A 25,233-nucleotide genomic window follows, 5' to 3' on the forward strand; every position below is an offset into this window, starting at 1 on the left:
AGTCTCAAAAGTAAAAGTATAAACCATTTAAAATTCCAGCACGATTTTCTTGTTTTTAAAATGTACAGATAACCGGGGCACATTCCAACAATCAGACATAATTTACAAAGAAAGCATTTGTGCTTAGTGAATCCGCCAGATCAGGTAGTAGGTATGACCAGGGATGTTCTCTTGATAAATGTGTGAATTGGACCATTTTCTTGTCCTGCTAACTATTCAAAACAAGTACTTTTGGGTGTCAGGGAAAATGTATGGAGTAAAAAGTACTTTCTTTTGTTTAGGAATGTAGTGAAGTAACAGTAATCAAAAATAAAAATAGTTTTTAAAAAACTACTTAAGTAGTACTTTAAAGTATTTTACTTAAATAAGGATCGGCCCTGAAGCAAGGATATGCATTTTCTTGGTACCATTTGAAAGGAAACACATCTGGTATATATATATATAGCACATCTGGTAAAAGATAAAACAAAGAAAAAAACAATTGTTTTTTTGTACCATCATCTTTGAAATGCAAGAGAAAGGCCATAATGTATTATTCCAGCCCAGGTGCAATTTAGATATTGGCCAATAGATGGCAGCAGTGTGTGTGCAAAGCTTTTGTCTGATCAAATGAACCATTGCATTTCTGTTCAAAATGTTGTATCAAGACTGCCCAAATGTGCCTAATTTGTTTATTAATAACTTTTCATGTTCAAAACTGTGTACTCTCCTCAAACAACAGCATGGTATTATTTCACTGCAGTAGCTACTGTAAATTGGACAGTGCAGTTAGATTAACAAGAATTTAAGCTTTCTGCCAATATCAGATATGTCTATGTCCTGGGAAATGTTCTTGTTACTTACTACCTCATGCTAATCGCATTAGCCTATGTTAGCTCAACGGTCCCGCAGGGGACCCACCAATCCTGAAGAAGTTTGTACTTTACATCACTGTTCGTGTGTGTGCGCGCGTGTGTATGTGCAAGCGCATTTGTCCTCCCACACTCGGTCCCGGCGGTGCGCGCGCCCCCGATCTCGGCTGAGAGACTCCGCTGTGAAGTGTGGTCATGTGACCGGCTCGCAAAACACAGCCAGACGGTTTCAGGAGACCAAATGCCAGCTTCATTGAAAAAGCTCGGTTATCGAGAATAGAGACAGGAGGGACAGACGTTTCCAGTGTGCAGACACACACATAACAATACACAGAAAGCTCTGGGGAACTCGGGGAAAAGGACATTTTCACAGCCTCAAGAACTTCGGTAGGAGAAAGCAGAAAGGAGACCAATCGTTTCAAATATAAATCAAGGGCAGTGGACACGCGGGAGTTGATTATTCATTCCGATAACTTGTGGAATTATAAGGGTAACAAACATTTTAAAAAACTACCTCTCCGCCATTTCATATTTGTATTAAATTGTTCCTTTTCTTTTCTTTTTAATTTTGTTTTATCACCTGTCCTCTGAAGAGCTGACAGCCAGACGGTGTAGTAGAATTGCAGTGCAGTGCGTAAGGAAACTGAACGCAGCACCAGGAGACGGAACAGCTCACTGCGTTTACCAACAAGAGACAGTGAGGAGGAGTGAGAGAGAGACAGACTGATTTTTTTTGTATTCTTGTATTTTTTATATCATATTTATTAATTTATAGCCTACGCGAACATATTTTTTTTTTCTCCAATTGTTGGTTCTGTTGGGGTCAGATTTTTTTTTCTTCTTCATTTTTTGGAATATGGTTGGGGAAATGGAATCGAAGGAGAAACCTAAACCCACCCCAGACTATCTCATGCAGCTCATGAATGATAAGAAACTGATGAGCAGCCTTCCCAACTTCTGCGGGATTTTTAACCACCTCGAACGGCTGCTTGATGAAGGTAAACTTGGGATCAATGTGTGTGAATAGACAAGCACTCTAAATTGAGGTTACACATATGGTAGGGTATGCGCATGGATCTACAGACCGAGTTTCTCATAGTGAAAGCACAGTCTCCCTTCCTTTTAAATTTTTTTTTTTTTTTTTTTTTTTTTACATAGGACGGCGTTGGGAGTATTTGTTGCTTTCTGTGGACTGGAATCATGAGCCATACATTTTACAGAGGCGTGAATGTGTTGACATAATTGGAAACATAGTTATATCAATGCAGACACAACAGTAGGCTAGTTTACAGTTCTGAATTGTTGCAAATACCCTGGTTTGCATTCGTTTTACTCAAGCCTCCTAACCTTGAGGCGTTTCACTTGAAGAGTACACCTATACTTTTATTATTTTATGTTGACATTAAAAAGAGGATTAAACAGGTGAAATCACATAGCCTACCTAAATATAAATATATAATCTGATTGGTGATTCACATATTCTCCAGAGAGTTGTTCTAGAGTTAACCTAAACTGGTAATAGCATTTGGACTCAAATTCAAGTTAATAAGTCAGTAATGCATGAGGTGGCAGAGAAAAATGACATCTGTTTACATGTGGAAAATAGTTTTTTGAAGAAATGATTAAATCTCTATCTGATATGGTACTTTGTCCCTACACAGCTAATATTTGAAGCATTTGCACTGTTACCCTCACAGCACGATGAAGTGAAGAAACATTTCCCACTCAGCGCATCCAAACCGTCTTTGGCGCATGATTTTAGGCCAAAGTATATTTCTGTGTTTTCTGTACTTCTTCTGGAATTTAGATGATATAGACAATAATGTGTGGGAGTTAGTACTAGAGAGACTATTGGGGAATTTGGTGGATTAGGCGCCAGGGGGCTGGCTCCCAATGGGTTTATCCTTCATCTTCTTCTATCTTCCATCTCTTTGGGTAGCCAACGTCTCCACCCCCCCCCCGACATTCTGCTGCTATGTTTCACCATTTAAATTATTTAGGCTTACTAGACTAGTTTATAGACATCAAACTTTTGAATGGGCTCATTAGAGCGAGGTTTTATTGGAAGTGGGGAGTCTTTTGAGATTAGGACAGGGTTTTATGCTTTTCAGTTCATCTCCAGAGCATGTAATACCGTTCACTGTGGTAACCGCCTTGCTTCGCCTCCATAGGCTATATACCAGCAATTTCAGAAATGTTTTGGTGATTTCGGAGTACGATTTTTTTTAGTGTGCATGTAAAGAGAATTTGTTCATTTAGTTTCTTTAGGCTATTCTATTAGACGATTGGTTGGGGGGGAAAGTGTCATCTTATCACATGAACATTTTTAAGAACACTTAATGAAGGACTTCTAGCTGGCCATATCAAATCAACGGGTGCGGAAAACAAGTGCTTTCTGTAGGTTTTTGCTGTATGGCATATCCATCCGGTCAGTGGAAGGTTAGGCCTATATGCTACAGCTGATTTGGGGCTAGGCTGTGACGGGAGAAACAACACACCGAATGTAGCCAAAGTTAAATAGAAGTTTGTGCATATTATTGTCAATCTGCCATGTCATATGTTCATGAATCTTCATCCTTACCATTCGATTATCAGCTCAGACGAGAGACCCACGGCCTCAACCCACGTTCTTGCGGGGTCTAACCTGTCTGAATGTGCCGGTTAATCGCAGACGCACTCTCTCATGAGTTTTTGTTTTTCGCGTTGGTCTTGGTCTGAGGCATCAGTGCTTGATGGAGCTGCAGGCTGTGCTGGTGTGAGTGAGGGGCGGGTCGAAGGATGCTGGATTTGGGTGGTGCTGGAACACAGCTGTGTGTGAAGCAAGACGATCCCTTTGCACAGCACTCCCACTCATCTGGAAAGCCTTGCGTATTTATTCCACACTAAGTCACAGGACAGACTAGAAAAAGGAACATCATGTGAATACATTCCCAGAGACCATACAGATGTAGGATCTTCATTTGAGCCAGTTTGCCACAGCATGAAAATACTCCTGGAGGAACAGGAAATGGTTTATAGTTCATGGAAAAACATTTTTTGTAGGAGTTGATACGTGTGTCATTTGGGCAAATCAAGTCAGACATTTTAAAGTGGAAATTACACCCTTTAGATGCCTTGTTAAACCTTGAATACACTACACATGTGCATTTCCTGCAATGCAGAAAAAGTATAATTTCTGAGTGTTGCTGTCTGTTTGTGTCTTCCTGTTAGTCTGTTCTGTATGTGACTGATAAGGTAGGTCATTACGAGTGCTGTGACGTGCAGACAGACAGAGAGATGTCTAAGTCAGTACATATACCTTCTGATCAGAGGGAGGAGGGAGACACTGGTTTCACTTCCTCTATTGAACTCAGCCCTGACTTCCAATAATACCACAGACGACATGTAGTTAAATATAGTGGAATCAGCCCCTGCCCATTCCCCTTAGCTCTTTATGTGTGTTTTATCTGATCAATAGAAATAACAGATAGTTATTCTTCAAATCAGTCATTGATTTAGCCTATATGCCACGTGCATCCACTGCATGCGTACTGGGTTAGTAAGGGGCGTTACAGTGTTGCAGTGATACAGTGGGTTTGATTCTGTTTGTGTGATCTGACGACACATATGTGTCTGAGTGTCGGGTAATGTACAACAACATACAATCTGATTTTGAATAGGTAGGGCGAATTCACATATACAATATCCCCATTGCACTAGTCTGCAGCTGTGCTTTTCTGTTGCCAGTATCACCCGGGCAACGCTAAACCACTGGCTTCTGCAGACGTCAGCGCTAATTCTGCCTTCTAAAGTCTGGGCTGGCGCATAAAATATCGTCTGCAGCTTGTGCTTGGCCTCAACATTGATCATACGTGACGCTCCAGGTCGGTGTTTTCTTCTCCCCTCCGTTGTGATCTGCTGTAGTGTGCGGTGAAGAATGAAACTAGATAAATGAGTATGGTGATGGAGGGCTATATCTCAAGCCCAACAGAGGACACGCTTTATAGTAGCTAGTTGTCTGATAGCCCCAGTCCACCTGTGTGTATCGGCTGCGAGTGGCAAGTGATAATAGAGGAAGTCTGTGTGGGGAAGGGAGTGTGTGCCTGTGTGTGTGTACTTACATATGTGTGTATAATCTGTCGCCTTTAACAGCCTCCTGTTATGATTGTCTATACTGAACAAAAATATAGAGTTACAGTTCATATAAGGAAATCAGTCAATCAGTCAATTGATTCCTCAGCAACCACCCTCCCCCCGACGATCCTGCAGGTGAAGAAGCCGGATGTGGAGGTCCTGGGCTGGCTAGGTTACACATGGTCTGCGGCTGTGAGGCCGGTTGGATGTATTGCCAAATTCTCTAAAACAACATTGGAGGTGGCTTATGGTAGATAAATTAACATTCAATTCTCTGGCAACAGCTCTGGTGGACATTCCTGCAGTCAACATGCCAATTACACGCTCCCTTAAAACTTGAGACATCTGTGGTGTTGTGTGACAAAACTGCACATTTTAAAGTGGCCTTTTATTGTCCCCAGCACAAGGTGCACATGTGTAATGATAATGCTGTTTATTCAGCTTCTTGATATGCCACACCTGTCAACTGAATGGATTATCTTGGTAAAGGAGAAATGCTCACTAACAGGGATATAAACAAGTTTGTGCACACAGTTCTGGGATTTCTGGGATTTTTTATTTCTGCTCATGAATCATGGGACCAACACTTTACATGTTGAGATTATATATTTTTTCAGTGTAATTTAGGTCTCACACGTGTCATAATCAAAGCTATTCAGCGTGAATTCGCTATTAGTTGGTGTTTTTCTCCAGTGACGTTCAAGTGTGAATGCCTGCTTGTGAGTCATGGTTTTAGAATGCTGATGAGGAATCTCTGCAATTCAATTTCACTCCATGAGCTCACTCTGGGTTAGGGATTTACATTCTGTGTCAGTGTGACTGACTGGGTTTGAATCCGGGTAATCTCTGTGCCACAAGACTATGTTAGCCCTCTGAGCTATAGCCTAGGCATTAGCTCGGGGAACACAGGTGTCCAGCAAGGTAACTCATCACCGTAGCCCCATTATTAATCATACTAGATAGGGGTGTCCTAGGCTGGCGATTATGTCCGTTTCAGTGACGTTACTACCGAACCGTGTCTAGATGTTCATGGTCAGAACGTATCAGTGACCATATGACTGAGGTAAAAGTTGTCCCGGTCGGTACTGTTCGAGTGTGTGAGATGAGTCCCCTCATCTGAGCACTGAACCCTGAGCTGTCACCTGTGAGTGATGTTCCTGTGCAGTGGCCCGGGGCAGACGACGCCGCTGAGTACTGAATGCACAAACCCAGGCCGTTGTTAGTGCAGATGAATGCTCTCAATGGACAGTCAATGCAGCCAGCCATGCAGGGCTGCTTCGCTCTGTAACAAAGGTGATGAATTGAATCACTGCTAGAGGTACTCAGGTACTCTAGTATGTTTGTCCCAGCCCCTGAAAGTCCAATACACACTCAAATGGAGGGGAGGAGAGGAGTGTTGCAGAGATACAGATGTGAGAGAGCACAGTAAGGTCAAGGCACTGATGAAGTACTTTTTTGGTGTGTGTGTTCTCCCCCCACTGGATACTGCTACTGTATTTGTTGTTAAACCAAAATTATTTGCAAACATTAACTGTCTATAAAGTGTGTGAAAGCCAGTGTGCTCAGAAAGGACTTAAGGAAAAATACTTGAATGTACTATTTAAGTCATTTTTATTTTAACTAGGTAAGTCAGTTAAGAACAAATTCTTATTTTCAATGACGGCCTAGGAACAGTGGGTTAACTGCCTGTTCAGGGGCGGAAGACAGATTTGTACCTTGTCAGCTCGGGGGTTTGAACTTGCAACCTTCCGGTTACTAGTCCAACGCTCTAACCACTAGGCTACCCTGCCGCCTGTATCTGTATATTCCTCTACTATTTATATTTTTGACGACTTTTACTTCACTACATTACTATAGAAAATAATGTACTTTTTACCTTTTTTCTGACTCGTTACATTTCAAATGCCTAGCAGGACAGGAAAATTATCAAATTCATGCATTTATCAAGAGAAAGTCCCTGGTCATCCCTACTGCCTCTGATCTGGCAGACTCACTAAACATAAATGCTTCATTTGTAAATGATGTCTGAGTGTTGGAGTGTGCCCCTGGCTATCCATCCTTTTTTAAACATTTTATTATTGTGCCATCTGTTTTGCTTAATATAAAGAATACCTTCTACCTTTATTTGAAACCAAATACTTTCAGACTTTCACTCAATAATATTTTACTAGTTGACTTTCACTTTTACTTGAGACGATTTCTATTATAAGTATATTAAGGTATCTTTACTTTTACTCGAGTATGACAATTGGGTACTTTTTCCACCACTTGTGAAAACGAATTTATCCTCATTGAGTTAGTAGCTAAGTGTTATTGTCTTTTCTATTGGTACAGACCACTAGCACCCTGGGAAATCACATTGAAGAGTGAACATGCTTTTACTAGAATGACGGTTAACAAGAAACAACCCACTTGGCACAGACGTCAATTCAATGTCTATTCCATGTTGATTCAATGTCATTTTGTTGAATTTACGTGGAAACAACATTGATTCAACCAGTGTGTGTCCAGTGGGAAGTTAACTTCCCCTGGGTAGTTAATGTTTCTCTAGCCAGACAAGAAGAAGACTAACTAGAGTTCATCAAATGTACTCAGAGTCTTAGGCAGACAGAAGCAGACTGATGGTCAGCGAATGGTAATCACACACAGAGGGATGATTCCAAGGTCTCCTTTTCGCCATTAAAAGTTGTGGAAGGATGCAGTTTGATCTCAGGGCACTCTCTATATCTCTCCATAATTGTAGCTCTCTGTGTCTGCCTCTGCTTCACTGTCTCTCACTGTCTCTTTCACTCTTCTATGTCTCTCTGTCTGTCTGCCTTGACCTCTCTCTCTTGCGCACTCACTCGCTCTCGTTCTCTCTCTAGCATCAAGGAGTCCCAGAGAGACAAGAGAATACTTCCAGCTCCTCTCACAATTAGACAAAGTGGTCCTATTCATCACATAATTGGAGTAATTCATTATTTCAGAAGTGAAGTGGAGTTGGGTGTGGGGGCGGGGTCAAAGTTAATTTATTCAGAATTAACTTGGATCCTGTCCCTGTGTTGTGGAGTAACGATCCCGTCTCTTACTTACGACATGCACTGCAGCATTAGGATGAACGGGGAAAAGTTCACTTAGGGATAAGTATGGTGAAGATGATGGTGAATTTTGACCTGGTTATTTGATATGGTGTGTTATTGTCTATGCAGCAGCAAAACCTGTGATATCCCTTGTGTGTGTTTAAAAAGCACATCTGAGTCTGTAGGTATCAACAGGTTAGTATGAGTACCTTAACCCAAGTGCTGTGGCAGATAGACTATCAACTTTAGTTAAACAAACCTCATGCAATGATAGATCTTCGCTTTGACAGTAGCGTTCTAGGTTCAGGGGTGTGTATTTTCACCACAGGAATGAACCGGCGGTGGCGCGAAAAGGCTGGGTTTTGATGAATAAACAAGTTGTGGGTGTGTCAAGACTTGGCTCCTTACTGGCCAATCAGAACATGCTCCATGGCTATGTGATTGCTTTAAGTTGTGTATTTACAGTCTTTTATCCTATTTGCGTTCTCATCAGCTTGAACGTTAGTCCGTTATAGCCTAGTTCGCCACATATTTGCTAAATATGTTGAACATGTTTATAGTCCACATTGTTGTGCATTGAGGACGTCGTCCCCACAGTGACAGTACGTACATACCCCAACCAGAAGCCATGGATTACAGGCAACATTCGCACTGAGCTAAAGGGTAGAGCTGCCACTTTCAAGGAGCGGGACTCTAACCTGGAAGCTTATAAGAAATCCCGCTATGTCCTCCGCCGAACCATCAAACAGGCAAAGCGTCAATACAGGGCTAAGATTGAATCATACTACACCGGCTCCGACATTCGTCTTATGTGGCAGGGCTTGCAAACTATTACAGAATACAAAGGGAAGCACAGCCACGAGCTGCCCGGTGACACGAGCCTACCAGACGAGCTAAATCACTTCTATGCAAGCAACACTGAGGCATGCACGAGAGCATCAGCTGTTCCGGACGACTGTGTGATCACGCTCTCCGTAGCCGACATGAGTAAGACCTTTAAACAGGTCAACATACACAAGGCTGCGGGGCCAGACGGATTACCAGGATGTGTGCTCCGGGCATGTGCTGACCAACTGGCAGGTGTCTTCACTGACATTTTCAACATGTCCCTGGTTGAGTCTGTAATACCAACATGCTTCAAGCAGAACACCATAGTCCCTGTGCCCAAGAACACAAAGGCAACCTGCCTAAATGACTACAGACCTGTAGCACTCACGTCCGTAGCCATGAAGTGCTTTGAAAGGCTGGTAATGGCTCACATCAACACCATTATCCCAGAAACACTAGACCCACTCCAATTTGCATACTGCCCAAACAGATCCACAGATGATGCAATCTCTATTGCACTCCACACTGCCCTTTCCCACCTGGACAAAAGGAACACCTATGTGAGAATGCTGTTCATTGACTACAGCTCAGCGTTCAACGCCATAGTTACCCTCAAAGCTCATCACTAAGCTAAGGATCCTGGGACTAAACACCTCCCTCTGCAACTGGATGCTGGACCTTCTGACAGGTCGTTGATCCTCAACACTGGAGCTCACCAGGGGTGCGTGCTCAGTCCCCTCCTGTTCTCCCTGTTCACCCACGACTGCATGGCCAGGCACGACTCCAACACCATCATTACGTTTGCTGACGACACAACAGTGCCTGATCACTGACAACGACGAGACAGCCTATTGGGAGGAGGTCAGAGACCTGGCCGGGTGCCAGAATAACAACCTATCCCTCAACGTAACCAAGACTAAGGAGATGATTTTGGAGCACCGAGCACGTCCCCATTCTCATCGACGGGGCTGTAGTGGAGCAGGTTGAGAGCTTCAAATTCCTTGGTGTCCACGTCAGCAACAAACTAGATTGGTCCAAACACACCAAGACAGTCGTGAAGAGGGCACGACAAAGCCTATTCCCCCCCAGGAAACTAAAAAGATTTGGCATGGGTCCTAAGATCCTCAAAAGGTTCTACAGTTGAAAAATAGAGAGCATCCTGACCGGTTGCATCACTGTCTGGTACAGCAATTGCTCGGCCTCCAACCGCAAGGCACTTTAGAGGGTAGTGCGTACGGCCCAGTACATCACTGGGACAAAGCTGCCTGCCATGCAGGACCTCTACACCAGGCGGTGTCAGATGGAAGACCCTAAAAATTTTCAAAGACCCCAGCCACCCCAGTCATAGACTGTTCTCTATACTACCGCATGGCAAGCGGTACCGGAGTGCCAAGTCTAGGACAAAAAGGCTTCTCAACAGTACCCCCAAGCCATAAGACTCCTGAACAGGTAACCAAATGGTTACCCGGACTATTTGCATTGTGTGCCTCCCCCCACAACCCCTCTTTTACGCTGCTGCTACTCTCTGTTAATCTTATATGCATAGTCACTTTAACTATACATTCATGTACATACTACCTAAATTGGCCTGACCAACCAGTGCTCCTGCACATTGGCTAACCGGGCTATCTGCATTGTGTCCCACCACCACCCGCCAACCCCTCTTTTTACGCTTCTGCTACTCTCTGTTCATCATATATGCATAGTCCCTTTAACGATACCTACATGTACGTACTACCTCAATAAGCCTGACTAACCGGTGTCTGTATACAGCCTTGCTACTCTTTTTTTCAAATGTCTTTTTACTGTTGTTTTATTTATTTATTTACCTACACACACACACACACACACTTTTTTTTCTCGCACCATTGGTTAGAGCCTGTAAGTAAGCATTTCACTGTAAGGTACACCTGTTGTATTCGGGGCACGTGACAAATAAACTTGGATTTGTTTTGTAAATGCATTTTTCAATATGGAAATACATTGTTAAACAGGCTATAGAATTAATACTGATATAGGGGCTAGGCCTACTGTAAATTGCAGTCTGGACATGGACATGCCAAACGTAGTCAATAAGCAAGATTAAATTCTCTAGGCTATTGATGAATCAAATCTAATAAAATAGAAGCTGTTCAGGAGCCTTTTGCACCTAGACTTGGTGCTCCGGTGCTGCTTGCCGTGCGGTAGCAGAGAGAACAGTCTGTGACTAGTGTGGCTGGAGACTTTGACTGGAGTCTTAGACAATTATTTGGGCCTTCGTCTGACAACGCTTAGTATATAGGTCCTGGATGGCAGGAAACTTGGCCCCAGTGATGTACTGGGTCGTACGCACTACGCAGTACGCACTCTGTAGCGCCTTACGGTCAGATGACGAGCAGTTGCCATACCAGGCGGGGATGCAACTGGTCAGGATGCTCTCGATGGTGCAGCTGTATATCTTTTTGAGGATCTGGGGACCCATGCCTAATCTTTTTAGTTTCCTGAAGGGAATAAGGTGTTGTCGTGCCCTCTTCACGACTTTCTTGGTGTGTTTCTACCATGATAGTTCGTTAGTGATGTGGACACCAAGGAACATGAAGCTCTCGACGCGCTCCACTACAGCCCCGTCGATAAGGCCCAAAAAGAATGACTAATTATAATCAAATCATAATAAAAACTTAACAACAACTTGTTTTAAATAGGCAATGTCTATATACAGTTACAGGTACCATAATTCCTCCTCTTGGGCGTATAATACAGACAAGGCAACTTAGACTATGTAGAGTTTTACGCACATCCAAACTTTTCACAGGAGCTGGATAAAGATCCAATATAAAGAGAAAGGAGGCATGTCCACTCACTGTTATACAGCTCGCAAATGTCATGTTTTATAAACATCGTGGAACCATCTGACAGATCATATTTGCACTTCTCCAGAAATAGCAGGAGAAATCACAATACATTCAAGCCATGTACGTTCTCACCATAAACCCATGGACGGTGAATCTTTCTCCTAAGTAAAAAAAAAAAATCAAATTAAATGACAAGCAATCAATCTGATTTTTAAACCAACAACAATATTTCTAAATAGGATCGGGTCAGAAGCATGATGTCATAAATTGCATCTCTCGTTCCATGGGCATAAGGCAATGTGTGCACACTTAGTCCTAAGGGCTCTTCAGCAGGAGGCATGAATGCTTGTCCTATCCATTGAATAGAGTTCATTTAATATTATAAACTGGGTGGTTCAAGCCCTGAATGCTGATTGGCTGACCGTATACCACGGATATGACAAAGCATTTATTTTGACGGCTCTAATTACGTTGGTAACCAGTTTATAATAGCACCTCGGATGTTTGTGGTATATGGCCAATATACCACAGCTAAGTGCTGTATCCAGACACCCCCTCTTGCCTTATTGCTTAAGTATACACTAACCCTACAATAAGCTTAGTTATAAAAAACCTGTAGCCAATCTAGTTATTTTTCTATTGGCTTCAACTTGGAAATATTCGTCTACAGACATTGCATTCACATTTTGAAAATGTACTGCATGTTCAAGCCATGGACAATTGGACATTGCCCAAGAGCTATAATTAGATTAGCCTACCATCGCCTGATATGGCCTATTAGTGACTTTGCCACGTAAAAGGTAAACAAACGAAAGAGCTAGGCTACAAGCGGATTCAGCACCAAGGACAGAGATCGGAATTCCCGCAATTTGACAGTTAGGTCCAACTGATGAAAGTGGAAGGTGTAATCTATCAACAAAATAATGGATCAAGGAGAACCAATAAACAGTCTTGTAATAACTGTATGTTCCTAAACAGACTTCCACATGGATCTAATTAGTCCAAACCTTTCACAGAAGCTGCATGGACAAAAATATTGTCCAATAAAAATAAAAAACTGGAATGTCAGTTGACTGTTTTGCTGCTCGTGATATTTGAATGAAACATTGGTCATATGTTACTGATTAGGTTGCTCTGCTGGCTAAATCGATTCCGTGACCGATTGCGTTGCCGCTAAGATCCGCTTTTGGTGAGTCTTAAATATCACCAGTAGCGCTGCCTGTCATTGGCACGTTGGTACACCTTTTTAAGGACACACCTCAAATATTTCCACCCCTCCCACCTCACCTCAAGCGAGCTGATGTATGGCAGGTCAATTACAAAGCGCTTGCTTTTACAAGACAATATTGCGTAAGACCGCGCGTTTGACACTAGCGCCGCCTTAACAAAGTCACATTTTCCAGCCCGAAAATAGAGCCCTATGTATGTTTTTTTATTTTATTTTTTATTTTTTATTTCACCTTTATTTAACCAGGTAGGCTAGTTGAGAACAAGTTCTCATTTGCAACTGCGACCTGGCCAAGATAAAGCATAGCAGTGTGAGCATACAACAAAGAGTTACACATGGAGTAAACAATTAACAAGTCAATAACACAGTAGAAAACGAAGGGGGGGTCTATATACAATGTGTGCAAAAGGCATGAGGAGGTAGGCAAATAATTACAATTTTGCAGATTAACACTGGAGTGATAAAAGATCAGATGGTCATGTACAGGTAGAGATATTGGTGTGCAGAAGAGCAGAAAAGTAAATAAATAAAAACAGTATGGGGATGAGGTAGGTGAAAAGGGTGGGCTATTTACCAATAGACTATGTACAGCTGCAGCGATCGGTTAGCTGCTCAGATAGCTGATGTTTGAAGTTGGTGAGGGAGATAAAAGTCTCCAACTTCAGCGATTTTTGCAATTCGTTCCAGTCACAGGCAGCAGAGTACTGGAACGAAAGGCGGCCAAATGAGGTGTTGGCTTTAGGGATGATCAGTGAGATACACCTGCTGGAGCGCGTGCTACGGATGGGTGTTGCCATCGTGACCAGTGAGCTGAGATAAGGCGGAGCTTTACCTAGCATAGACTTGTAGATGACCTGGAGCCAGTGGGTCTGGCGACGAATATGTAGCGAGGGCCAGCCGACTAGAGCATACAAGTCGCAGTGGTGGGTAGTATAAGGTGCTTTAGTGACAAAACGGATGGCACTGTGATAGACTGCATCCAGTTTGCTGAGTAGAGTGTTGGAAGCCATTTTGTAGATGACATCGCCGAAGTCGAGGATCGGTAGGATAGTCAGTTTTACTAGGGTAAGCTTGGCGGCTTGAGTGAAGGAGGCTTTGTTGCGGAATAGAAAGCCGACTCTTGATTTGATTTTCGATTGGAGATGTTTGATATGAGTCTGGAAGGAGAGTTTGCAGTCTAGCCAGACACCTATGATCTATGAGAATGCACGATAGCTATGTATGTTAACTATGTATAATAACGGCCCGTCATAGACGCTCTGTCAAGTGAAGCGATAGAGGCTTTCCCTCATCCTTTTAATATGATGATTCTCTTCTGTCTGAGGCCAACTGAAGAGGGCTGACATTCAAAAGGAAATGAGCTAAGAGGCTCTCTCCCTAACCCCGCCAACCCCCACTCCAACCCACCATTGCCCCCCTCTTAGCACCTTGGACTGAGATGTATCCACAACAGCCAAAGGTCACGGGGTCAACGTGCTATTAGCTTAGTCAAGAGAGTAAACAGTCAACCTCACGAGACAATCAATCACGGTTTTTATTCACTCTATTCTTTAGAGTCGACCGCGACGGCTCTATTAACCACGCTCTTTATTATTCCATATCATTTCGCTGTGCTTCCTGCGATAGCACCATTATGAGTGAATACATCAGTGTCTACTTCTATAATGCATTCACATTTCTCATTTTAAAAGCACTCTCTGTAATTGAAACCCTTTTCCGCCACAGAACGCTGAGTAAGTAAGTCATTGGCAGGGTTACAGTATTACGGCTGTGGGGGGGGGGGGGGGTTGGCACGAATATAAGCATGTGAAGAGAATGGATGAAACCTATTGATTGAGACATGAAAAAGCTGAAATGCCCAGGCAACGAGTGACCTAATTTTTATCAATAGGTTTTGCTCTCACATCGTTTATCATCCTCTTGCTGCTTCTGCTTCCCCTCAGATGTATTGAAGCCATTCAAGTCATTATTCTCAAGGAAGTCACATCTTAGGGCAGTGGTATTCACATTTTTTCAGTGGGGACCCCATTTTTTTCTGACAGAATTTCTTGGGACCCCATTTAACAACCTAACATTCAATTCATTCATCAAAAAGGAAACCAATAAAATAAATATATATATACTGTTGAAGTTGGAAGTTTGCATACACTTGGAGTCATTAAAACTAGTTTTTCAATCACTCCACAAATTTCTTGTTAACAAACTATAGTTTTGGCAGGTTGGTTAGGATATCTACTTTGTGCTTGACAAAAGTAATTATTCCAACAATTGTTTACAGACAGATTATTTCACTTATAATTCACTGTATTACAATTCCAGTGGGTCAGAAGTTTACATACACTAAGTTAACTGTGCCTTTAAACAGCTTGGAAAATTCCAGAAAAGTATGTCATGGCTTTAAATAGGCTAATTGACAACATTTGAGTCAATTAGAGGTGTACCTGTGGATGTATTTCAAGGCCTACCTTCAAACTCAGTGCCTCTTTGCTTGACATCATGGGAAAATCTAAAGAAAGAAAAAATTGTAGACATCCACAGGTCTGGTTCATCCTTGGGAGCAATTTCCAAATGCCTGAAGGTACCATGTTCATCTGTACAAACAATAGTATGCAAGTATAAACACCATGGGACCACGCAACCGTCATACCGCTCAGGAAGGAGACGCGTTCTGTCTCCTAGAGATGAACGTACTTTGGTGCAAAAAGTGCAAATCGATCCCAGAACAACAGCAAAGGATCTTGTGAAGATGCTGGAGGAAACGGGTACAAAGGTATCTATATGCACAGTAAAACGAGTCCTATATCGACATAACCTGAAAGGCCACTTTGCAAGGAAGAAGCCACTGGCCCAAAACCGCCATAAAAAAGCCAGACTACGGGTTGCAACTGCACATGGGGACAAAAATCGTACTTTTTAGAGAAATGTCCTCTGGTCTGATGAAACAAAAATAGAACTGTTTGGCCATAATGACCATCGTTATGTTTGGAGGCAAAAGGGGGAGACTTGCAAGCCCGAAGCACACCATCCCAACTGTGAAGAACGGGGGTGGCAGCATCATGTTGTGGGGGTGATTTGCTGCAGGAGGGGCTGGTGCACTTTACAAAATAGATGGCATCATGGGGGAGGAAAATTATGTGGATATATTTAAGCAACATCTCAAGACATCAGTCAGGAAGTTAAAGCTTGGTCGCAAATGGGTCTTCCAAATGGACAATGACCCCATGCAGGCTTCCAAAGTTGTGGCAAAATGGCTTAAGGACAATAAAGTCACGGTTTTGGAGTGGCCATCACAAAGCCCCGACCTCAATCCCCTAGAAAATTTGTGGGCAGAACTGAAAAAGCATGTGCAAGCAAGGAGGCCTACAAACCTGACTCAGTTACACCAGCTCTGTCAGGATGAATGGGCCAAAATGCACCCAACTTATTGTGGGAAGCTGGTGGAAGGCTACCTGAAACGTTTGACCCAAGTTAAACAATTTAAAGGTAACACTCAATTAGTATTTGGTAGCATGTAAACTTCAGACCAGCTGGGAATGTGATGAAATAAATAAAAGCTGAAATAAATCATTCTCTCTACTATTATTCTGACTTTTCGCATTCTTAAAATAAAGTGGTGATCCTAACTGACCTAAGACAGTGCATTTTTACTAGGAAAAATGTCAGGAATTGTGGAAAAAACTGAGTTTAAATGTATTTGGCTAAGGTGTATGTAAACGTCCGACTTCAACAATATATATATATATATATATTCAGTTGAAATCCTCAGTAGCCCCTCCCCCACGACTTCGAATACCACTGTCCTAGAGATTTAAGGTTGACATCTTAATCTGTAAATCATATTATAATGTGTGTGTGTGAGTGCTCTTGTGTGCCCTCTGGGTCTGCTTTAGCCAAATTAGGGCTCGCGTCTACCCTTTCTCTCAAATCACAGCACATACGTTGTATTGGACCACCTGTTTAGATACTGCAATGTTAATTACCCCACTGTAATTAATTTTAAAAGCTAACAAAGTACAGCGCTGCAGTGAAAGCTTTTAGCGTCCTGTACAACTGAATGCTTCAAACCTTCAAGAGGGCAGGTCTGCTATGTCAGTCTCTCTGACCACAGGCTATTTTTCTTCCACTTCTCAGTGCAAAGTTAACGCTTCAACACTTTCTGGGATTGTTGTTTGCTTGGGTAACCTAAACGATTGATGTGTTTTCCCTCTGTCAGCAGCTCCAAGTTCAAGGTGTAGTATGAGATACCTTTTATAATGGAATCTAACCTCTTTCTTTCTGAGGTGATTTTCAAATCTTCTGGGCTGAGGCGATTTTCAAATGTTCTGGGCCGGTGCCCAAGCCTCGCCCTAAAGGACATTCAAAGGTATTCACCTAATGAACCATCTATTCGACCCCCCCCCCCCCCCCCCCCGGTTTAATGCTGATAAAGAGAATCGAGACCCGGCTGTGAAAAATGAGCAATCTTTGACCTCAATTATCCCGGCTCACTAACGGCTCAAAGGAAAGATGGAGTATTCTCTACTCCTCTTTTGAAGGTGGATTATAAATGTTTTATGTTTCAGCTGCGAGATGTCAGATTAGTTGAAATACTGTAGGTCTATCTTTAGTTGAAATACTGTAGGCCTATCTTTAGTTGAAATATTGAGGTTGAGGCGTGTGAAATATATCTTTGGATTAGTTAAGATGAGTTATGATACTGCTCACAACATGGGATTTCTGTGCTCCAAAATGTTAGTCGTCCTAATATGTTACACTAAAATGTTTTATTTGGGCTCTGAAACATTTCTTTGGTTTTGCTTTCTGAGGGTTGAAAATGTTTTGTCAATCATTTTCGGAGCTGCAATCCTCCGTCCGACCTCCCTTGCCCTAAACATGTGACATCTGCAGCCACGCATTCACAAGCATTAAACCATTAACTCTTTAACCGTATGTCTTGTGACGGCACAACCCAATTATGTCAACCCAAACCAAAGCATGCAGAGCAGCACAGGAATGTTCCATCAGTGTTTTGCTGTTCATCCAGAAATGAAATCACTGAGTGCAGTTTGTACGTCATGCATTGTCTTAGACTAAAATACGCTGAAACAAAGCTATCAGTCTCTCCTTGTCTCATAGTGTTTCACAGTGTCCTAGCTAAATGTGACCAAGGGTCAGCATAACTGCCTACTAATGTTTGTCCAGTCTATACAGCCATAGTTGTACATTTACCAAATTTGGTTCAGTATCTCAGTCGCATGTTCAGTATCTCTGTGACTCACATTAGCTCAGTATTTATCCATGTCTCATATCATCACGTTGTCTCACTCTATCGCAGTGCCTCTCATTGTCTCACTTTGTCTCACTGTAGTTCAGGGTCTCTCATTCTCTCACGTTGTCTCACTCTAGTTCAGTGTCTCACGTTGTCTCACTCTAGTTCAGTGTCTCTCATTGTCTCACGTTGTCTCACTCTAGTTCAGTGTCTCTCATTGTCTCACGTTGACTCACTCTAGTTCAGTGTCTCTCATTGTCTCATGTTGTCTCACTCTAGTTCAGTGTCTCTCATTGTCTCACACTGTCTCACTCTAGTTCAGTGTCTCTCATTGTCTCATGCTGTCTCACTCTAGTTCAGTGTCTCTCATTCTCTCACGTTGTCTCACTCTAGTTCAGTGTCTCTCATTGTCTCACATTGTCTCCCACTAGTTCAGTGTCTCTCATTGTCTCACGTTGTCTCACTCTAGTTCAGTGTCTCTCATTCTCTCACGTTGTCTCACTCTAGTTGTGTGTCTCTCATTGTCTCACGCTGTCTCATTCTAGTTCAGTGTCTCTCCTTCTCTCATGTTGTCTCACTCTAGTTCAGTGTCTCTCATTCTCTCACGTCTCACTCTAGTTCAGTGTCTTTCATTCTCTCACATTGTCTCACTCTAGTTGTGTGTCTCGCATTGTCTCACGCTGTCTCACTCTAGTTCAGTGTCTCTCATTGTCTCACATTGTCTCACTCTAGTTCATTGTCTCACGTTGTCTCACTCTAGTTCAGTGTCTCTCATTCTCTCACGTTGTCTCACTCTAGTTCAGTGTCTCTCATTCTCTCACGTTGTCTCACTCTAGTTCAGGGTCTCTCATTCTCTCACGTTGTCTCACTCTAATTCAGTGTCTCACGTTGTCTCACTCTAGTTCAGTGTCTCTCATTCTCACATTGTCTCACTAGTTCAGTGTCTCTCATTGTCTCACGCTGTCTCACTCTAGTTCAGTGTCTCTCATTCTCATGTTGTCTCACTAGTTCAGTGTCTCTCATTGTCTCACGCTGTCTCACTCTAGTTCAGTGTCTCTCATTCTCTCACGTTGTCTCACTCTAGTTCAGTGTCTCTCATTGACTCACGTTGTCTCACTCTAGTTCAGTGTCTCTGTCTCAATTTGTCTCACTCTAGTTCATTGTCTCACGTTGTCTCACTATAGTTCAGTGTCTCACATTGTCTCACACTAGTTCAGTGTCTCACGTTGTCTCACTGTAGTTCAGTGTCTCTCTGCTGCCTGTCTTCCCTCCAGTTTATCCTTGCCCAGGTCTGTTAAGAAGTGCTAGTGAGCCGAGTGAGCCTTGCGGCCATCAGGCCAGCCCCGGGGCATGTGACGTCCATGTCACTGTGACACTGTGACCATATGCTGGTCTCCCTGCTCAGCCCAGCACCATCCTTACTCCTGGCCCATTTTTAGCCATCACCACTGAGCTTCATAATTTCCTTTGTGTCAGCACCTCCTGAGGCAGCAGCTGCTCAAAAGCAGCTCCGTACACTCACGGTATAGCCATGCACATACACGCGTACAAACACATTTAATACTGCCCTTTACATACGTACAGCACGAGGCTGCTGAGAGGAGGACGGCTCGTAGTAATATCTGGGACGGAGCAAATGGAATGGCATCAAGCACTTGGAAACCATGTGTTTGATGTATTTGATACCATTCCACTGGTTCTGCTCCAGTCGTTCCCATGAGCCTGTCCTCCCCAATGAAGGAGCCACCAACCTCCTGTGACGTACAGCATGTACCGGTCCACAAGCTGACTTGAGGTGATTGGCTGAGCTCCTGCCCTAACCACAGTACAGCGTATCACAAAAGGTACAGCCTTGTATATAGTGCAGAAATCACTGCATTGTGCGAGCATGTGCGTGTGTGTGTGTGTGTGTGTTAGAGGTCGACCGATTAATCGGAATGGCTGACTAATTAGGGCCGATTTCAAGTTTTCAGAACAATCGGAAATCGGTTATTTTCGGCGCCGATTTGCCAATTTTATTTATTTATTTTTCTACCTTTATTTAACTAGGCAAGTCAGTTAAGAAACACAGTCTTATTTTCAATGACGGCCTAGGAACGGTGGGTTAATTGCCTTGTTCAGGGGCAGAACGACAGATTTGCACCTTGTCAGCTCGGGGGATCCAATCTTGCAACCTTACAGTTAACTAGTCCAACGCAATAACGACCTGCCTCTCTCTCGTTGCACTCCACAAGGAGCCTGCCTGTTACGCGAATGCTATAAGGCAAGGTAAGTTGCTAGCTAGCATTAAACTTATCTTATAAAAAACAATAAATCATAATCACTAGTTAACTACCAATGGTTGATGATATTACTAGATATTATCTAGCGTGTCCTGCGTTGCATATAATCTGACTGAGCATGCAAGCATACAAGTATCTAAGTATCTGACTGAGCGGTGGTAGGCAGAAGCAGTATATTGAAGACTCATGTTAAAAGAAACCACCAGCTTTCATATGTTCTCATGTTCTGAGCAAGGAACTTAAACGTTAGCTTTCTTACATAGCACATATTGCACTTTTACTTTCTTCTCCAACACTTTGTTTTTGCATTATTTCAACCAAATTAAACCAAAACATTATTTACTTGAGGCTAAATTGATTTTATTGATGTATTGTATTAAGTTAAAATAAGTGTTCATTCAGTATTGTTGTAATTGTCATTATTACAAATAAATAAACACAAATCGGCCGATTAATCGGCATCGGCCTTTTTGGCCCTCCAATAATCGGTATCGGTGTTGAAAAAAATCATAATCGGTCAACCTCTAGTGTGTGTGGTCTTGTTCTTCTGTCCTCATGGGGACCTGAAGTCCCCACAAGGATAGGAAAAAAAGTATCCCTCGTAGGGAAATTTCCCACATCCCCATGAGGACAAAGGCTATTTTAAACTCATGGACAAGTTTTAGGGTTACCAAACATTGTTTCCATATGTTTGATGTGTTTGGTACCGTTGCATTGATTCCATTCCAGCCATTACAATGAGCCCGTCCTCCTGTAGCTGCTCCCTCCAGCCTCCTCTGGTGCATACACGCGCACTCTCTTTCTCACTCTCTCTCCAAGTATTGCTGTTGTTGTCTTTGTCTGTGTATCTGTCTATGTATGTGTCTGTGTGTATATCTGCCTGTGTGTTGCTGTGTGTGGGTACAGTCGCTGTGGTATGTGATTAGGTAGCACGGTGGATAATGAGGACGGTCAGCCCTGTCTTCCTGATCAGGCGGCATGCAGTGGTTTTGCCAGCCCTGTCTGCACCAGCATGCAGTGGTTTTCAAAAATCTAATCAAATGTTACTAGTCACATGCGCCGAATACAACAGTTGTAGACCTTACAGTGAAATGCTTACTTACGAGCACATAACCGACAGTGCAGTTTAAAAAAAATATGGATAAGAATAAGAGATAAAAGTAACAAGTAATTAAAGAGCAGCAGTAAAAAATAACAATATATACAGGGGGGTGCTGGTACCGAGTCGATGTGCGGGGGCACCGGTTAGTTGAGGTAGTATGTATATGTAGGTAGAGTTAATTAAAGTGACTATGCATAGATGACAACAGAGAGTGTCAGTGGTGTGGATGGGAGGGCAAATGTGAATAGTCCGGGTAGCCACTTGACTAGATGTTCAGGATTCTGAGGTTTTCTTCCGGTGAAGGAGAGGCGGACCAAAATGCAGCGTGGTTATTTTTGTACATCTTTAATAAAGATGAAAATAGAACAATCTACAAAACAAGAACCGTGAAAAACCAAAAACAGCCCTATCTGGTGCAGCAAACACAAAGACAGGAACAATCACCCACGAAACACTCAAAGAATATGGCTGCCTAAATATGGTTCCCAATCAGAGACAACGATTAACACCTGCCTCTGATTGAGAACCACTTCAGGCAACCATAGACCTTTCTAGGTAACTCCACTATACCACAATCCCAATACCTACAAAAAAAACAAGACAAAACACACCACATAATTAACCCATGTCACACCCTGGCCTGACCTAAATAATAAAGAAAACACAAAATACTAAGACCAGGGCGTGACAGATTCTTATGGCTTGGGGGTAGAAGCTGTTTAGTAGCCTGTTGTACCTAGACTTGGCGCTCCGGTATTGCTGGCATGCGGCAGCAGAGAAAACAGTCTATGACTAGGGTGGCTGGAGTCTTTGACAATTTTCAGGGCCTTCCTCTGACACCGCCTGGTATAGAGGTCCTGGATGGCAGGAAGCTTGGCCCCAGTGATGTACTGGGCCATTCGCATTACCCTCTGTAGTGCCTTGCAGTCGGAGGCCGAGCAGTTGCCATACCAGGCAGTGATGCAACCAGGATGCTCTCGATGGTGCAGCTGTAGAACCTTCTGAGGACCCATGCCAAATCTTTTTCAGTCTCCTGAGGTGGAATAGGTTTTGTCGTGCCCGCTTCACGACTGTCATGGTGTGCTTGGACCATGTTAGTTTGTTGGTGATGTGGACACCAAGGAACTTGAAGCTCTCAACCTACTCCACTACAGCCCCGTTGATGAGAATGTGGGCGTGCTCTGCTCTCTTTTTCCTGTAGTCCACAATCATCTCCTTTGTCACGTTGAGGGAGAGGTTGTAGTCCTGGCACCACACGGCCAGGTCTCTGACCTCCTCCCTATAGGCTGTTTCATTGTTGTTGGTGATCAGGCCTACCACTGTCATCGGCAAATGTAATGATGGTGTTGGAGTCGTGCCTGGCTGTGCAGTCATGAGTGAACAGGGAGTACAGGAGGGGACTGAGCACGCACCCCTGAGGGGCCCCTGTGTTGAGGATCTGCGTAGCGGATGTGTTGTTACCTACCCTTACCACCTGGGGCGGCCCTTCAGGAAGTCCAGGATCCAGTTGTTGAGGATCAGCATAGCGGATGTGTTGTTACCTACCCCTCCCACCTGGGGCGGCCCTTCAGGAAGTCCAGGATCCAGTTGTTGAGGATCAGCATAGCGGATGTGTTGTTACCTACCCTTATCACCTGGGGACGGACCGTTAGGAAGTCCAGAGGGAGGTGTTTAGTCCCAGGGTCCTTAGCTTATTGATGAGCTTTGAGGGCACTATGGTGTTGAACGCTGAGCTGTAGTCAATGAATAGCATTTTCACATAGGTGTTCCTTTTGTCCAGGTGGAAAAGGGAAGTGTGGAGTGCAATAGAGACAGTATCATCTGTGGATCTGTTGGGGTGGTATGCAAATTGGAGTGGGCCTAGGGTTTCTGGGATGACTGTGTTGATGTGAGCCATGACCAGCCTTTCAAAGCACTCATGGCTACAGACGTGAGTGCTACGGGTCAGTAATTATTTAGGCAGGTTACCTTAGTGTTCTTTGGCTGGTGCTCGCATGCGTGTTTCAGTGTTACTTGCCTCGAAGCGAGCATAGAAGTAGTTTAGCTCGTCCGGTAGGCTCGTGTCACTGGGCAGCTCTCGGCTGTGCTTCCCTTTGTAGTCTGTAGTGGTTTGCAGGCCCTGCCACATTCGACGAGCATCAGAGCCGGTGTAGTACGACTCAATCTTAGTCCTGTATTGATGCTTTGCATATTTGATGGTTCTTCGGAGGTCATAGGCGGGATTTCTTATAAGCTTTCGGGTTGGAGTCCCAATCCTTGAAAGCAGCAGCTCGTAACCTTTAGCTCAGTGCGGATGCTGCCTGTAATCCATGGTTTCTGGTTGGGGTATGTACTGTGGGGACAACGTCATTGATGCATTTATTGATGAAGTCAATGACAGATGTGGTGTACTCCTCAATGCCATTGGAGGAATCCTGGAACCTATTCCAGTCTGTGCTAGCAAAACAGTCCTGTAGCTTAGCATCTTCTTCATCTGACCACTTCTTTTATTGATCTAGTCACTGGTGCTACCTGCTTTAATTTGAGCTTGTAAGCAGGTATCAGGAGGATCGAATTATGGTCAGATTTTCCAAATGGAGGGCGAGGGAGAGCTTTGTATGCATCTCTGTGTGTGGAGTATAGGTGGTATTTTCCCTCTGGTTGCACATTTAACATGTTGATAGTAATGAGGTAAAATGATTTAAGTTTCCCTGCATTAAAGTCCCCGGCTACTAGGAACGCCGCCTCTGGGTGAGTGTTTTCTTGTTTGCTTATGGCGGAATACAGCTCATTCAATGCTGTCTTGGTGCCGGCCTCTGACTGTGGTGGTATGTAAAGAACTATGAAGAATACAGATGAAAACTCTCTCGGTAGGTAATGTGGTCTGCAGCTTATCATGAGAAACTCGACCTCAGGCGCGCAATGGCTTGAGACTTCCTTAGATATCGTGCACCAGCTGTTGTTTACAAAAATACATAGACCGCCGCCCCTTGCCTTACCAGACGCCGCTGCTCTATCCTGCCGGTACATCGTATAACCAGCCAGTTGATATTGTCGTCGTTCAGCCACGCCTCCATGACGCATAAGATGTTACAGTTTTTAATGTCCCGTTGGTAGTTTATTCTTCCCAATAACTCATCCATTTTATTGTCCAAAGATTGCATGTTTGCGAGCAGAATTGAGGAGAGTGGGGATTTATTCGATCGCCTCCTACTCCTCAGAAGGCAGCCCGCCCTCCGGCCTCTCTTTCTCCGCCTCCTCTTCACGCAGAACACTGGGGTCGGGGCTTATTCCCGAGGGAGCCGTATATCCTCTGCCTTGGGCTCATCAGAGTCGTGAAAGAAGAAAAAGGATTCTGCTAGTCCGTGGTGAGTAATCGCAGTCCTGATGTCTAGAAGTTATTTTCGGTCATAAGAGACGGTAGCAGCAACATTATGTACAAAAATAGTAAAACAAAAAAAGTTACAAACAACGCAGATAAACGAACACGTAAAGCATCTCCCTTCTGCTTCGGTGCCATTTTAACTAAAATACTCAACTGGCTCTGATGCTAGGCTCTGATACTATGCTCTGCTACTAGGATATGTTACTACAGTAGGCTCTGCTACTAGGATTTGCTACTACAGTAGGCTCTGCTACTCTGCTCTGCTACTAGGATCTGCTACGACAGTAGGCTCTGCTACAACAGTAGGCTCTGCTACTATGCTCTGCT

The 25,233-nt window shown here is 43.5% G+C and overlaps 1 protein-coding gene across 4 annotated transcripts in view; it reads left to right on the forward strand.

The window, feature by feature from the left end:
- Positions 1–1,047: 1,047 nt before the first annotated feature.
- qkib (QKI, KH domain containing, RNA binding b) overlaps positions 1,048–25,233 on the forward strand; it is a 104,399-nt gene continuing 80,213 nt past the window's right edge. The window contains exons 1-2 of one of the 4 annotated variants that reach the window (XM_031823407.1): positions 1,054–1,238; positions 1,445–1,849. In XM_031823407.1, the coding sequence (XP_031679267.1) occupies positions 1,708–1,849 (142 nt within the window). In that variant the 5' untranslated portion in view covers positions 1,054–1,238; positions 1,445–1,707. Of the gene's footprint in view, positions 1,850–25,233 lie in introns of all 4 variants that reach the window. The other 3 variants (XM_020481583.2, XM_020481584.2, XR_004209821.1) reach the window with 3 other exon arrangements.

The sequence above is a fragment of the Oncorhynchus kisutch genome, linkage group LG4 (genome assembly GCF_002021735.2).
Source record: "Oncorhynchus kisutch isolate 150728-3 linkage group LG4, Okis_V2, whole genome shotgun sequence".
NCBI classification, from domain to species: Eukaryota; Metazoa; Chordata; class Actinopteri; order Salmoniformes; family Salmonidae; genus Oncorhynchus; species Oncorhynchus kisutch.